Source organism: Coturnix japonica, chromosome 2, assembly GCF_001577835.2.
Source record: "Coturnix japonica isolate 7356 chromosome 2, Coturnix japonica 2.1, whole genome shotgun sequence".
Lineage (NCBI taxonomy): Eukaryota > Metazoa > Chordata > Aves > Galliformes > Phasianidae > Coturnix > Coturnix japonica.
In genome coordinates, this window is record NC_029517.1 from 15,135,419 (window position 1) to 15,151,834 (window position 16,416).

Below are 16,416 nucleotides of genomic sequence, written 5' to 3' on the forward strand. Positions count from 1 at the left end.
AGAACATTAATCTAAAGAAAAAAAAATATGACAACAGAAGGAATTAGAATAAGAAAGCTACATCAACTCTATGGGGAAAAAAAAGGCATACAATAAATAAATGTAAATAAATTCTTAAGTTTGGATCTTATCTAAGAAGACTGATGCTAATACCAGTCAATAGCATTAAAGAAGTATTCTAACACTGAAAAGTTAAACTAGGAAAGATCTAGGAAAGACAACTGGCACACTGGAAGATGAACTGTATCTCAAAAGTTTTAAGTATTAAAGAAAGGATTCCACCTTACACAGAAAAATATCAGGAAGGAAAAAAAGATGTCTGAAAAACAAAACAACCTGATGTTTTGCATAAACATTGGCCTCACAAAATATAAACAGAACATCATACAAGAAAGTAGCATACCACAAAATTGCACTGCTCAAGGATTAACAGAATACATATGCTTTAATCTTTATAGAGAAATAACACTTCACTAGTAATATTTGAGCATCATCTCTATTTTACTGTGTTTTGGTGTTGTAAGTGAAGTGAGTTAAACTTTAACTAATCACCCCCTGGTCAGGTGATGACATCATTCTTGCAACAAAACTAGAGCCATTAGCTTCAGCAAGGTCAGCCTTCATTACCTCCCTCCTCCAGAGAAGAATGCTTCAGCTTGTGAAGGAGAACGCTCTGTCAAGGAAAGCCTGCACTGGTAATGTCCTAAGATACATGGCCCGTAAGCATACTCCATGTTTCCAGTCTATCCATTCAGAACCATTCAGTGCTACTAGAAATGCATTACTTAATACTGCTGAAAACCTGACAATTGAGTATACAACTGCAGGTGTTATGCCGTGAACTGGACACAGGCGAGATAAATCATGATTTTATTAAAACATGCAGTTTGTTAAGGTACTAATGACACAGTACACATCTGACCGGTTGCTCAGAGAACTTTCATAAAATGATTTTGAATTAAGGTTTCTATACAAGACATCAACATACTTAGATCAGCAGCGCAGACCCGGTGACCCTCATTCTCATTCTTTTTCAGTGTCTCTAATAGGCCCCAGTGGACAGGAGGCAGAGGGCTGTAAGAACTCAGCAAGTGAAGCTGACTTAATGGGTTTTGTTTTATTTCTGTAATCCTCAAGGCCCTCAAGATAGCAGGTGCAAACTTAGAATAATGAGCTGTAGATGAAATAATAATTGGACAAGTTCTATCTTGTAATCGATCGGCGACTACTTTAGCAACAGCTGTGTGTGTATCCAGAATATATCCTGTAGTGCTGTAGACAGAGTGAATGACAGCAAGGCAGTCCTCCTCAGAGCACCACCCAGCCACCAAATCCTGCTGAAGCTTTTCAAGTAAGTCTTCCCGCAGCTGAAAGTGGCCCTGATTTTCCAGCTGGTTATATAACTGTGTCACCAGCTGTCCATCACCATCAGCAATCAGGTGCAAGTATCGCTCAAGATTGGAGGACTTCAAAATATCTACCGCTGGTGAAAAAGTTGGAACTAATTTTCTTCCCCTCAAATCATAAAGACCTGTTCTTATAAAGTCTGTCAAAACATTGTTTTCGTTGGAAGCACAAATGCATTTTCTAATAGGGATTCCCATCATTTTAGCATACAAGGCAGCTAATATGTTGCCAAAGTTCCCTGTAGGAATGCAAATATCTACAGGGTCTCCAAATGCAATAATACCTTGATGAACAAGGTCGAGGTATGCAGAGGCATGATAAACTACCTGAGGAAGCAGTCGTGCCCAGTTTATGGAGTTTGCTGCTGCTAAAGCAGTGCCATACTCTACTGTAAGATAGCCAGTATAATCAGAGTTGGTAAAGATTTTCTTCATAGCGGTCTGGCAAAAATCAAAATCGGATCTGACACCCACTGACCAGGCGTTCTCTTTCTGACAACCAATCATCTGTGATTTCTGAATTGGGCTTACTCCATCCTCGGGAAAAAAACTCAGCACAGCAATTCTCTGTTTGTCAGTGTCATGGAGACGACTAAAGCCATCCAGGACGGCGCTCCCCGTGTCACCAGAAGTAGCCACCAGAACCAAGTAATTGCAGCTCCTGGGAATGCAGTATGCAAATATATGTGGCATCATCTGTAATGCAAAATCTTTAAATGAAGCTGTTGGTCCGTGAAATAACTCAAGGAGAAACTGATTGCCTGTCAAATGCCTAACTGGGGCAATTTTAGAACAAGTGAAGTTTTCTCCGTATGCGGTTCCAATCATTTCTCTCAGTTTAGAAGCAGGAATATCAGCAGGATGTATGCATCTCTCGAGTATCACCTGGGCTCTTTCAGCATAAGTTGCTTCTACCAGCGTTTGCCATTCTTCAGCAGTCAACTCTGGAAGTCCTCTCTCTGGGACAAAGAGTCCTCCATCCGAGGCTAAGCCTTCAATAACAACATCACTGAAATACTTGTGAGAGTTTTTTTGTGTACTCCTAGTTGAAACGTAAGTATCCACTTCTGAGTTTTGGTATCTCTTCACAGCATCAAGCACCTTTTCTGCTACAACTTCTGGTGCCATATTGCCCCCACAAAGAACACGAACATCATACCACCTCCTGTAGAACTGCTTCCTAAACTGAAGTATGTCCTTGAGAGAAGCAGCAGGACCCTGGCCCACAATGCGATCCACTTTTATTGACTTCAGCCGGCTCATAATGACCGTGGTGGGCACATCAAGATACACAACTATTCCATTTCTTTTCACATGCTGCATGCCAGCAGTGTGCATTGGATTGGACCCAGTAAGGGAAATGACACTTCCAGATGCTGAAAACTTCAGAAGGGCTTTTCCTTCCTCCTCTAAAAATTGCTCATTACCAACATCCTGCAGTTTTTCTGACACACTCATATTCCAGGTTGTTTCAAGGACATCATCATCTATATCTATGACAGGGCAATTTAGTTTCTGACCTACTATTCTCCCAACTGTTGTTTTCCCAGCACCCGGAGGTCCCATCAGGATAATATTTTTATTTCCAATAAGAGAATGGCTCGAGAACCACGACTTTGATATCCGTTCAAATGTTACCAGCCTTGAAAACATCAGTTTTAAACACATTTTAGAAAGTCTGGTTTGGGTTACCAGTCTCAGAGATCGATACTGAACAATGTGGAACATCTTCTTCCGCTGTTTTATTTTCAAGCCACCTTGTCAGCCCACTTAACTGCTTCAAAAAGAAAAGAAACACCCATTAGTTCTTCAATAAACATCTTTTAAAAAAGACCCTAAGGGATATAAAATTGAGAACAACAACAATTAAAACACAAATCTAGTTATGACTTTGACAGTGATAAGAGGTACGTAGTTTTCAAGATAAGATCACTCATTCCACTCTACTACGTAGATCCAGCTCAGTTTCACCAACAAACCCAACTGCCAACAGTCCTTGCCCTCAGGTTAAATAAAGATACCCAGGCCTAACACTATTTTTTGCATATAATATTGTTAATCAGAATTAAAATTCAATTATTATTTTAACCTAATAGCCTTACTTAAAAGTACAAATTCATAAACAATGAAGGTTAACTAAACTACCTCTGTGTAATTACAGTGTTGAAGTCTGTATGTTCCCCAATTCCAAGACACCTTTAATTTCTTTTTTTTTTTCTTCTTTTTTTTTCCCTAAAAAAAAACCAAATGCAATACCCACTTACACACAACAAAAACTCACAGTACTGTGCAACAGCAAGGATGGAAGAGTTGCACCCAGATCTCTTCTGATGGAATGACCGAGCAAGCGATTTGTGAAGAGCTCCTACAATGGAATTGTATTGGATGTAGTTTGTGTAAAGCAAGAGAAAGACAACATCATGGAAACAGTCCACTCCCAAAAGTAAATTCGAGATTCAGGAGGAAAACAGCATTCTCAACGCAGATTAAACAGGACGCCCTCAATGTGTTTCTTGTTTGCATAGAGGAATTACTGCCAACACAACTGGAGTTGCAAACCATGATTTGTTTGTTATGTTTAAGGCCACGGCGTAAAGGACTCTCAGAATCTCAATAAAGGAGGAAAGCTAGGGGAGAAAATCAGCACTAATTTGCACAGAAAATCCCAACAGAGTCATTTTTCATTTTAGATAGGCAAACACTTCGTTATTATTATTTCTTCACTGCTCATGTCTGAAAACACTTGAAGAAAAACAACACAGAATTGTCCTTAGGAAATTAATATAACTTCAGATGCAAAAATTCAACTATGTGATCGCTCACCAACTCTTCAAATTAAAATATATATACATACATATATGTAAAATCAGCATTTGTTTAAGATTTACTTTAGCTATTACAGCATGCAGGACAGCTGGGTGGGTGCAACACACTGCAACAGTATTTGTTGGTTTTGTTGGCTGTCTTTCATGCCCTGCTTTCCTTACCAAACTATTTCTGTGTGTTTGAAATCAAAGCCTTTCCAATTATTCAGATCTTTCCCTTTGCTTACTTCTGCATAGAGATAAGTTTGCAAACAAGTGCCCTAAATATCATCATGGTTCAGTGTCTGCAGCCTGTACAGTGACATGATAAGCACGCTTTAACTACAAGGTATAAATCTGAGTAAAGATGGGCACTTCACACTGCACAGTTTTTTCTAATCCTTGTAAAGTATAAGAGAATGTGTGGGTGCAACAAAGTTTTTTGTAACAGCTATTTAAAAGGAAAAAAAATATATCTGTGAAGAGTATTTGTAATATTCAGTGCCATTATAAAGCTGTTCTGTAATGGTAATGCACTGAAGTGAATATACACATGCAAAGCTAACAGGGCCAGAAAGTGATACTTAAGCAAACATGAGTATGTTCAAGATATTAAAAAAATAAGTAAAAATTAAAGTAATTGAGACAATATTTTAGTGATTTTATTGAGCATAACTTCAAACCTTGTTTAGGAACAAAGGGCATATAAATCATGCCAAGCAAAGTGTCCTGTCTACACCTCTAGTTGTACCACAGAAGCGTTTTAAGGCGTAGTCACTTAGTACACTATACAGCTGCAGGATGGAACATCTGGACTGCTTTATGAATCTAGGACACGGGAACACAAAAGCCCCAAAAATTAGTGCTGTAGGCAAGGAAGGAACTAGATACAGACTTCTCTGATTACATACTTGCCATATTTGCATAACGTTACAAGTAGTCTGTGAGATTGCTTGAAATCAAGTCAGTAAATCCGATGCAAGAATGCGCATGTTATTTTATTCAGCTGCTCAGTTGCAACTTCACCCAACCTTGCACCAATATGATGTATATATGGTAAAAAGAAGCTTGCAATTACTGAACTGCTCTTTTAAAATCATTTTTATTCCAGTGTCAAAAGTTTACTGTGAAAACAGTGTGAATTAGATTTCATGTCTAGCAGAGTTTACCAGTCTAGTGAGAGCACCAAACCAACCACCTTTAGCTACAGCTACCTGTGCCAAAAGGCTTTGGGGGTGAGAGGGTGTTGTACTGAAGCAGAGCTTATGCCTTTACCTCCAATGAAATCAAGTTCTGACAATAGAAGTCAACCCTCCACTTGGAGGGCCAAAGGCCTCTATGTATCACTTGCAGATGTACACAATCTTAGCAACCATTAATGATGATGGGAGTTATAGAGAAAACTGGCTGCAGATACCAGCGTAGACACAAAGCGTGGTTAAAATCCAGAGACCAAACAAGCCAGCGGTGGTTTGTAGCTGTTGGAGAACTCAAGGTAAGTCAAGACAAATAATCATCAGACTTCAGAGCTTCCAATACACAAGAAAAACCTCCCCTTTGCCTTTCCTCAGAACTTTTGTGAAGGGAATAAAATAAATCTTAAAGTAAGCCAACTTCAACCTTCCCATGATCACCCCACAGCCCAGAATGTGAGATGGTACTTGACAAAGCAGGCACCCATGTGAAATCTGTCTGCACCTCGTTTCCACACAAGCATTAAAGGAAGGTGAGGAAGCCTCCCAGTCACCAAGTGAAAGAGCCCGGTCACAGCAGCAGATGAGCAACCACAGCAATCACAACTGGTGCAGGGGAACGGATCACTTACAAGCTCTACGAGCAGCTGCAGCACTGCCAGAACCGTACAGTGAAGGAAGCTGGGATGTACAGGGGACAGATCTGAGCTGCCACGGGACCTCCCATGTGCTAATCCAGAACATCAGCGGGCACTCAAAGCTCTTTAGGAGCCTCGCTCATCTGCAGGGAAGAGGTCGAGCTCATTTCCGTAAGATCTGTAAAACAGAACAAACACAACAAAGGAAACCCCGACCCAACGTCGGCTCGGATCTCAGCACAGCCGTCACCGCGTACCACGTAGGGGCGGAACAGACGCGACGTGGCCCAGCCCCTCGTGGCGCTGTTGCCCAGTAACGCGTTTTCATGGTGACGGCGGCCACAACAACAGCGGGCGGCAGCTTGAGACGGGAACGGGAGGAGGATGGCGGCACAGGAGAGCGTGTATAACCTCTTGCCACGGCTGGAGGAGAAGCCCGTCAAACCCCCGAGGTACGTGGGGATGTAAAGCACCACTTGTTGGTGCTGTGGTTCCGGTAGGGCCCTAAAGCCTGAGGGTGTGGGCTGTCAGCGTGAGGCAGCGCTGAAGTGTAGCAGGGAGGTGATGGGATGATGGCTTTGGGAAGACATAAAATGAAATAGTGCAGTCTTTTGTTGTGCCTTTTTCTGACCTTTAACTTCACCACGCCTATTTTTTTAACATCAAAGGTACATATCAACGTTTCGGCCGTCCGTGAAGCTCGAAATAGGGCAAAGTAAAGCGCAATGGAAAACTATGGGGCCAGCAAAAGTTGCAGTGCCATCTCCAAAGGATTTCCTGAAGAAACACTCCAAGGGACCCACGTTACCAGCAAGTAAGTGTGTGTCACTGGTCACATGAACTGCAGGGCGTTCATTCTCAGCTGCAGCCATTTAAGGATGGAAGATGTGTTGACAGCGTGATGTGCCCTCCTGATAGCTCAATTTGCAGTTCCATAATTTAGAAATAGAACTACCCTGTCTTCAGGCACAAGTCATAATTCTGGGCGTTAGAAGTTCTGGGTGTAAGAAACTGAACACATGTTCAGCTTCACAGGCTGCCCAGGGAGGTGATGGAGTCTCCTTCTCTGGAGATATTCAAGACCCGCCTGGACGCCGACCTGTGTGACGTGGTGTAGGGAGCCTGCTTTGGCAGGGGGTTGGACTCGATGATCTCTAGAGTCCCTTCCAACCCCTACAATTCTGTGATTCTGTGATTCATGGCCCATTCTGCAATGCTGCAGTGACTTCAGTACTGCTGGAATTGTAAGTACGTTGCTGTCAGAATTTGTAATTGAATTATAAAGTTTTAGCTTGAAATGGTTTTTAGCCTGGAAAAGAAGAAGAAAAAAAGCAAAAAACAAGCAAACAAACAAAAAGCAGAAGAGCTTAAAGTACCATACTAAAAAAAATGCCATCTAAGAGGATGTGTGGATCAGCACCAAAACATGTAAGGTACATGCAAATGACTTTAGCTTTGAAAATATAGGCTATGACAGGAGCCTTTGGAGGTTCAGTTCCTTATCAGAACACTGAGGTAGGTTTTGGTCTCTGAAGTCCTGTCGGTTTCCCAGGTGGGTTTTACAAAAGATCATCTCATTTTCAGGAAAGCTGAACAACATTCAGTATGCTGGAATGTAATGCTTCATGGCATTTGATCATTAGTGCTTTCAAGCTCAAGAACTTGTTAAATTGCTGCACTCATGTTTTAGATGAACATAAGAAAGAATGCTGGTTCACCAATAACTTGGAACAGTCTGTAATGTTCCTTTTAAGTACTTTTTATTAAAAGTACTTTTAAGTATTGCAAAATTTCTGTTAACTACTACAAACTGGCTCTGTTTGGGCACTCAGCACTCTGCTCTGTTTTTCTCATAGGAGCAACTTAGAATATTTTTATTTCAAATTGCTAATTCAGAACTTCATTAAAAACACCTACTGGTGTGTTTGCATTTAGAGCTGACATACTGTAGCCTTAGAATGAGTCTGACACATCATAGCTACCATTCAGAGCAGTGATCTCATTGCTGTTAGATGCTAACAGGTCTTGAGAACAAACTACATCATCAACTCAGAAAATTCTTATGCTTTTGTTGGAGTTTCATACCTACCTCAGAAAACTTACATTGCTTAACGGCCTTTTTTTAATGTATGGCACTTTCATCACCTGGAACTTAAACATTTATCATCTGTCTGTGTGGCATCATGGCTTTTATTTTTAATGATTCCTATGTCATCTCAAAAATTGGGTTTGATCTCTCCAGTTAAAATGCAGATTGCAAAAAGCAGAAAGATCGAATTATTTTTTCTCCTGAACTCTAGGATAATGTCACTCTTAGAGAGTTTGATTACTCAGTAAGTAATTCCTTTAAAACAGTATGTTTCCTAATTGGCATCTTGTATTACTGGTTTCTGGCATTCATGTTAACCAAACTATGTTATTGGCCATAGAAGAAGTGGAGGCTCCTAAAACATTGTGTGTGCACCAGTGTTATGCAGGTAAGGATGAGCAGGTGCTCACTGAGAAGCCTCAGAGGTCCTTTTTCCAAAGTGATGTCCTTAGAGAAACAGATTTAAGCCTGTGTTCTACAGTACTAAATTATGGCAAGCTTTCAAAACAAACTCAGAAAAGCACTGGTTCATGGGGTCAGCATCAGGAAGCCAGCTGTTGTAGGAATGTACTCTTACATATTAATGACTCTAAGTTGGAGTTCTGTCTGTTGGGAAAAATGGTGGGGAATAAGCTGTCTTTCATCACTCAACTGAACTCACAGTACTCCGGAGACTACCAACTTTGTGTTGGTGTGTTGGAAGGATTACACCAAAAAGGAAGCGTTCCTGCATTCTCTGGAGAAAGGATGGTAAGAAGCAATATTACAGAAGAGCAGGAGCCAGGCAGCTCCTTAAGGAAGGCCAGAAATTAAGAGTGACCTAAAAATGACCTCACCAACAGAAAGTTGGTAGCAGGCCCAGCTCAGCAGAAGCTTGAAAGCAGAGCAGGACAGTGATGAAAATGAGCCTTGCCAGTAGCCTTGTGATCATCAGGCAAGGCAGGGCAGCAGGCCAGGTCTGTCCACTGATTCCACACAGCACTTCTGGAGGAGTCTGAGGGCAGGCACACCTGAGAGCTGGATGAGACAGGGACTGACAGCCCAGGGCTGGGCTGAAGTGTGGTGCACTAAATGATGCTGGTCAGGACTAGCAGGGCCTACTGTGTGTGCTCAGAGACCTGACAGTGAGCACCTCTGGTAAAAGTGGTTTCCATTACATTTTAAGTAAGTCCTGTTGAGTGGCATATTATATGGAAAACTTATCTACAAAACAACACAGGATTTCCTAAGCTACATAAGCTTCAGTTATTCCCAACAAGCATATTAGTTTTCATTATAGTACTTTCCCAGTTTACAGTACAATCCCAGTCAATCCTTTCAGTGTAGTTACAGCTGCTTTCTACTTCTATGCAATTTTGTGCATCATTTTTCTCTTTTTAAACTGCAATGATCTATAAGGTTATTGCCGAGAATATTTACATGCTCAATTCACAGGAAAAAAAGAACAGGAGAGTAAGAAACTGCCTGAATTATCAGTGCCACGGAGGACAGATCGCCCAGTTATGGGACTTCAGAGTAAAAAGAATTTTATAAAAGCAAACGCAGTTGCTGCTATCAAAGGATTGCCTAAAAAGCCTCAACATATTTATGTTGATAGAAGACAGGGAGACAAATACTTGCTTGAACCTTCAGGACTTGTTCCAAAGTATACTAAAAAAAAGGTAAGTTGTATTAAATTATAGTGAAAGTACTGGTAGTGATGATGGTAGTTATTTTAGATTCTCTATTTCATTCTCCTATTAAATGTTTAAAATATTTTATTTAATTTTTTTAGATGTTTTGATACCACTGCTGCTTGTGGTAGGCCTATGAAATTGATCAAGCAGAAATCACTGGCAGTAGAGTACTGCTTTGCCTTTGCTCTGTATTCCCTTGCTTATGCTCTCAGCAAAAATTTGGCAGAATGTTGCTGCTAAACAATAACAGATGTGTTGTGAGTTGCATTGGGAGCTCACGGAGTATCTAGTAGGGACACACAGAGCCCGTTTCTTCAGCTTCTGCTCACGCAACAGTCTTTCCAAGGTGCTGGCGGAGATAGGGTCTATTGAGCAAAGTGGGGTGATGACACCGTAGTCAACAGCCCTGCTAACTTTCTAAAAGGTATTTAAAATGAAGTGTGGTAATAACAGTTTAGAGTTTAATGAAGGAACTCATTATCAGTATGGTAAGTACATAGGTAAGGGTGGTGGGAGTGAGAATGTGAGACATAGGATATAAATTGTTTATATGTTTTCATCAGACTACAAGGAGGATTACGTTTCTTACTCCCAAGAACATGGTGATTTAAGATTCTGTTCTTCAGTGGCACAAAATTCCTTTTCAAACTGTCTAAATGTGTTGTACTATATGTGACGGGTATGTATTTGTTTTCTTAAAAGCACATTAAGACACTTTTTCCTTACCCTTGTAGGATTATGGTACTACACCAAAATACGTAATCCAGAGGAGTGAAGAAAAGAGGAAAGCTAAGGAAGAATATGAAAACAAAGTTTTGGAGCATCTGAAGAAAAAAGCCATGAAACAGCTATCTGATGAAGAAAGGGCAAATCTTCTGCAGGTGCATATTTTGATTTAGTGTAATCAGTAATATGTGCATAAGATTAATAAGGCAAAGTAAGTCCATATAAACGATAAAACTGTATTAGATTTTTAAGCAAAGCAAATTAGTGCCTACTTTTTCACTAGATGGAGCTATAGAACAGTTGTAAATGAAGCTGAAGGGAGCTGATCTATCCAGTTTTCAATTCAGTTAGATTCGTACCATTGTTAATGACTTGGAACTTCAGCAGTGCTTCAGAGAAATGCAAAAAGTGACACATGGTGATCTGGAGACAGAACTGACTCTCTACTCATGAGTCATAAAATATATATTTTACATATATGTGTATTATATATTGTAGCAGGATTTTTTTTCTGATGTAAAATATCATTGTTACACTTATTGGTAGTTTCTGTCTTCATCTTGTGACCTCATGGTCATGCTCTGAATGTGTCAAAAACAGAATAGCACTAAACTGCCATGTATTTGTAGAACTCTGACTGGAAAATTCTATTTGTCAAACTGTCTAGGATAGCACCTTTCAGAAAGTTTCTAGTGAGTGAGTCTTTCTAAAATGAAATAATACCATAAAAAGAAGTAGAGAAGTAGAAAAGAAGAGAAAAAGCAGAAAAAAACGTTTTAAAAATTATGTCCAGATCTTGAACCGGTATTTATCATGATTACTTTTTAGCCAAACTTCCTATGCAAATTAAGCTTATATGACTGATATCTCTTTTAGCCTGTCCATCTGAAGCAAATGAGTAGATCGATGGACGTCCAACTCACTGACAGAGATTAACTGATTAATTAGCAAAATCCAAACAACAATTTTCAAAGATAGGAGTAAGAGAAGAGTAAGAGAAAGAAGCTTCTAAATGTAGCTTCATTAAGGCAATAATCAAGTTAGCCAATATGGTAGAAAAGATGAACAATAATAGTGGAGAAGAAGGACATGAATTTGGAAATCAGTTTGCCATGAAATCAGTCTATCTGTTGAAATGGTTTTTAGCTGGGAGGGTCTCTGTTACTGGAAATGATGCTGCTGGTGGAGTAAACTGAGTGAAATTTTCATGGAATTTGAGCTTGAGTTTCAAGTATTGCTGTTCTTGTGATCTCTTAAAGTCAGTTGCACCACGTGTTATCTAGAGGTATCCACAGTAGCCAGGCTGCTGTTTATGGTGGGTGGTTTCTGTAGTGAAGTTTGTAAAATAATTCCTGTTGCCTTTTTGAAAAAAGAGTCAACTGAGTGATGAGTTTTGAGGCAGTTTTTATGAATGCTGATGGCTCCTCAGTAAGCACCCCAGAATTAGGTACAATTGAACAGTCAGCACTAACTGCCTGTAGATTGGCAGTGTAGGAAGTGTCTTACGTAGAACAAGAAAGAGTCAATCTTTTAACTAGGCACAGTTTTCCTTGAAGATGCTGAGGACTGGAAATGAAATGTAGCGTTCCTTGAGTTACTGATAGGCTGCGGAGTTGACTGTTGATTACTGTTAGTCACACTGATACACTTCCTTCAGTGTAGTGTTTTTGTAGCTCCTCCTCCATTCACTCATTTTACTATTGCTTGGTACTTGCCTCTTAAAGACTAAATTTTTCTCCCCAAAGCACAAAGGTTTTTTGAAAACCATTTTTCATGTTACATCAAAATGAATCCAAATTATTTTTGTTGCTGCTGCCTTGACTTTTACACATTAAATTAATTTTGTTTAGTTATTTAAGTTTATTAAACTTTGCCCATGTGTTTATGTTATTTTAACATTGTAGCAGCACTTAATCAAAGGCAATTTTACCAAAAATAAAGCAATTTATGTGCATATCATTTTTAATGAATTACATTTTTCTCATGTGTTTCCTTTTCTTGTAATGGCACTAGGGGCTGAAGAAGAAATGGGAGGAAGTGTATCACAAATTTCAGTGCCTTTCAGTAGAAATAGACACTGTACCCAAGAAGCTGAATAAAGAAAAGCTGGAATCACAGATGAAGCAACTGGAGCATGACATAGCTGTAATTGAGAAGCACAAAGTTATCTACATTGCAAATGAGTAAGGACTGTTTTTCAGACATTGCCTCTTTCCTCATTTTCTCTTTCTCTACCCTTGTTCTTCCAAGAAAAAACAAACAAAAACCCAAAGCTCAAAAGAAGTTGAAGTTATTCAGAAGGAAATATCCAAGCAATAGAAGTATGCAGCTACTTAGTTATTTGTAACAACTTCTCTAATTCTTAAGTGTACAACTAATATTTTTTCAAATAAAATTCTTAATATAACCATATGCAAACGTTAATTTAATCTATTATTTTTTTTTAGTTTTTATTAACGACTAAAATGCTTATAAACATCAGGCATAAAAAATACTGTTCTGTATGTTCAGAACACTTCTTTCCTCACACAGCCCAAATTAAGTGGAATAATTGACTGCTGAAGACACCTTGGTAAATATCCAGAGTGTGATGGCTTCTCGTCTGGCTATTAAAGAGCTGTTACATTTTACTTAAATGCTTGAATAATTATATTTCTAAACATATTAGTTTGGTTTTTGCCATATTACTGTATTAAATCTACAACTACAGTAGAAAAATGTGCTTTGATTGCTATTATATGCATAACACTAGAATCAAGATAATATACAAGCATCTGAGTCATGACTAGACAGAAATGAGGCAGAATGGCATAGTGCACTGCATCTATTTCCATGAAAAGAAAAAAAGCTTTTCTTTCCTACTGGTTAACCTGTGCTTCCAAACACAGCTTTTTCTATATTACATCAAATATTTCCACCAGCAGCTGTTGTGAGATCCTTATAAGTGACATCAGCACCAGACGAAGTCAAGAATTCCAATTGATCTTCTAAAAGCCAAATTTTAAACCTGTCTGGAAAGAGCTTTGAAGACTTAATGGTGATTCTAGGTTATATTTCTTGTGTATCTTAAGCTTGTCCATGACATACGCTAGGGAAGCTTGAAAGACAGATGTCTATTTTGTAGTTTCTAGCATATAGGAAAGCAATAATGTTTATTTTTGAAAGGTATAAAAGATCTGGAATAAAACTGTGTTTTCGTAACTATGAATTTCATTTACTATTTACTCATGATTTATACAGTATAGTTAAGAGCACCACTATAATCACTTAATAACATGCCACATTATCTGCTAATGAAGTACAAGATGCCTTTCTTAAGAAATGCTGTATAACCAAACATGACTGTTAGTTTTGACTTCAAAATGGCGTGCATTCCCACTGCCTCGCTCTCAGTTTCAGGTAGGCCATCTGATTGAATTAGGCTGAAGATCTGGGTCTGGGTTTTTTTTTATCATCAGTGTTATCTTATAATGCAAAGTTGGTGTTTGCATATCCCAAAAGTGAGGAAAAGCAAGTCAGTGTGCAGACCTGAGAGAAGAATTTCTACTGCTAAGGGAAATAATGTTCTTCAGTTAAAAAACATTTTTAACTGTCTTCTTAGTTTAAAATAAAATAAAACAAAAACCAAGTATGTAGAAACACATCATTTCACACATTTCTTAACATTTCAACATAACATTACGATGCCTTTTGTTACTCTGTTTTTGTTTACAGTTCAAATAGTTTTCTTCAGCAGAAGTTTCAAACCTCCTTCATCTTTGTTTTGTGGCATCCTTATAGCCACACAAGCTGCTGGAGGTTTATTCTGAGCAGCTAAGCAATGTGTAACTTAATGTAACTAAGATACTGTGTGAATTAAGAATGCAATTCAAACACTGCTGCAAGTGAGAACCTTTCTACTAACTGTGACCAGTTTGCACATGAGTGAAAAAGAAACAAACTCAAGATTGTTTGGATGCTTTCATACAAAAAAACCTGAGTTTTGAACAATTTGGATTGTTGTGTTTGTTTCTTCATTCTACTGTTATTTTTTCTATGTGGTCTTTCTAAATTTCCAGGTGGAAATAATTTCATAATTCCTGGGGATGAACCATAGAATTATCCCAGTCCTGTCTGGGTAGGGTTTGGTCTTCAGAAATTCAATGTATTTTTGCAAATATAAAAGTTAAATTTCAGCTGGATTATTTACTGTAGTATCAATCAGTATCAGTAAAATGGAGCTTAATGAGGGGTGGGACTTGCCACTTTCCATAATATAGTTAAAACCTCATTTTGCAAAACCAACCACCATTATAGGAGTTCTGATCACAGGCTGTAAGCAGTATTACCAGCTGAAGCATTCTCTGAATTCACTACTCACTTACTGATAAGCAATTAAATAGAAAGAAAATAATCAAAATACTTTTGATACATAATAGTCATTTTTTCACCCAGGTATTTTTAAATCATTAATACTACATTAGTAAGCCATCATCAAATGCACAGTAAAGAAGATATGAATGCTGTATTGGTCAGTAGAAGCTACGGTGCCACAAACTGAAAATGTTTCCTGTTGAAAGTTATGTATGACAAACTGTTCATCTATTTTTTTAAATATAGCAACAGGGAATTATGATAAATATCTGGCTGGCTGTTCTTCAGAATGAAACTATTTATATTCAGGAAGTAAGGAATCAGATATGGCATCATCACAAAGACAGGGAGTTCCTGATTGCAAGGCTCTGATAGAGCTGCCTCGAGCAAGTGACGGAGCTGGTAAAAGCATATGGGCTCCATGTGGCTGAAAGTGTTGTGGCTTCTTGGGACCTGTATGTGTGCTTGGACACTAAGTCTGAAGGGAGCTCGCCAAAACGTTCCTTGTAGAAGAGTAATTGTATTCCCCTCATTAAATAGTGAGGGTGAAATTTCTCAATAATTTCATTTTCATAAGTCTCTTTATGTGTTTTGTTTAATTTTGGGGTTTGGTTTGTGGTTTTTGGTTTGTATTTGGAAGGCACATTCTGGCCTTCTGCATATTTGTGTAAAAAAATTGGCGTCACAAACAGTTGTTGTGATTGTTCTGCCACAAAGCTGAAGTCTAGTCCTTTCGCTGGCATATGTTTCAGAGTAAACAACAGCACTAATGAAGTCAGACATCATTCAGATAAGAAAACTTCACCTATACGCAGGTTAATAGAGGCCTATATAAATGCTACTCCTTGTCAGTGCTTTCATCCTCACTTTTATGATGCTTATAGTATTAAAAATATAATTATAGGAGAGACTGGTGGCAAAACCTACTATTAAGGTTCCCTGACATTACCCATAGTCAGGGAAGTCAGCTGCTGAGTCTGGCATCTGATTCACCTCAGTAACTAGAGGGGTGTTAAGCCTGACCAAACTCAGGCAGACTGGCCATTGCTCCCTGTGAGTGAATACCAGAGGGAGGCATTTATACTCAGCTGCTGAATTCCCAGATTGCATTTTTATTTCATTCTGCCTTGATCTCGCTCCAGCTTTTTTTTGTTTCATAATGTTATGTAAACAGTGTGAGTAAATTCAAAGTTTTCATCCTCCAGGCTAAGCTCTGGCATTATGGTATGAATACAAGGTGAGTTGAGTTTCTTGTTTGTATTATCTTTTCTCTGCTGTTTAAATGGTGCTGAGATAAACATGACTGCTCCTTCACCAAGTTATAAAATATACACCTAATATCTTTTTTCAAGACTGTATCTCTAACAACCGTTTGTATGTAAGTGAACACAGCCAAATGGTAGATTATATTCATTTTGGCTATCCTTGGTGCCTTGCTGCTATGGGGATGAACTTCTGTTTGATCACAGTACTGTTCATTCTTATCTCATGCCTTCCTCCACATTGACTTCACAGCACAGAGAAGTTCGCA

The 16,416-nt window shown here is 38.8% G+C and overlaps 2 protein-coding genes across 8 annotated transcripts; one reads left to right on the forward strand and one right to left on the reverse strand.

The window, feature by feature from the left end:
• Positions 1-426: 426 nt before the first annotated feature.
• Positions 427-6,294, reverse strand: THNSL1 (threonine synthase like 1). 7 transcript variants are annotated; one of them, XM_015853264.2, is made up of 3 exons: positions 6,036-6,294; positions 3,671-3,771; positions 427-3,180 (listed from the first exon to the last, which is right to left on the reverse strand). In XM_015853264.2, exon 3 carries the CDS (start codon positions 3,132-3,134, stop codon positions 930-932), a length of 2,205 nt encoding a protein of 734 aa, XP_015708750.1. In that variant the 5' UTR covers positions 3,135-3,180; positions 3,671-3,771; positions 6,036-6,294; the 3' UTR covers positions 427-929. The 7 variants fall into 7 exon arrangements, with proteins under 7 accessions (XP_015708750.1, XP_015708752.1, XP_015708747.1 ...); XM_015853266.2 differs by lacking the exon at positions 3,671-3,771; XM_015853261.2 differs by lacking the exon at positions 3,671-3,771 and having other exon boundaries at positions 427-3,183.
• A 42-nt stretch (positions 6,295-6,336) lies between these two features.
• ENKUR (enkurin, TRPC channel interacting protein) lies at positions 6,337-12,944 on the forward strand. Its single transcript, XM_015853267.2, has 5 exons — positions 6,337-6,493; positions 6,710-6,855; positions 9,565-9,791; positions 10,541-10,687; positions 12,546-12,944. The coding sequence occupies exons 1-5, from the start codon at positions 6,426-6,428 to the stop codon at positions 12,717-12,719; spliced, it is 762 nt and encodes a 253-aa protein (XP_015708753.1). The 5' UTR covers positions 6,337-6,425; the 3' UTR covers positions 12,720-12,944.
• Positions 12,945-16,416: the final 3,472 nt, after the last annotated feature.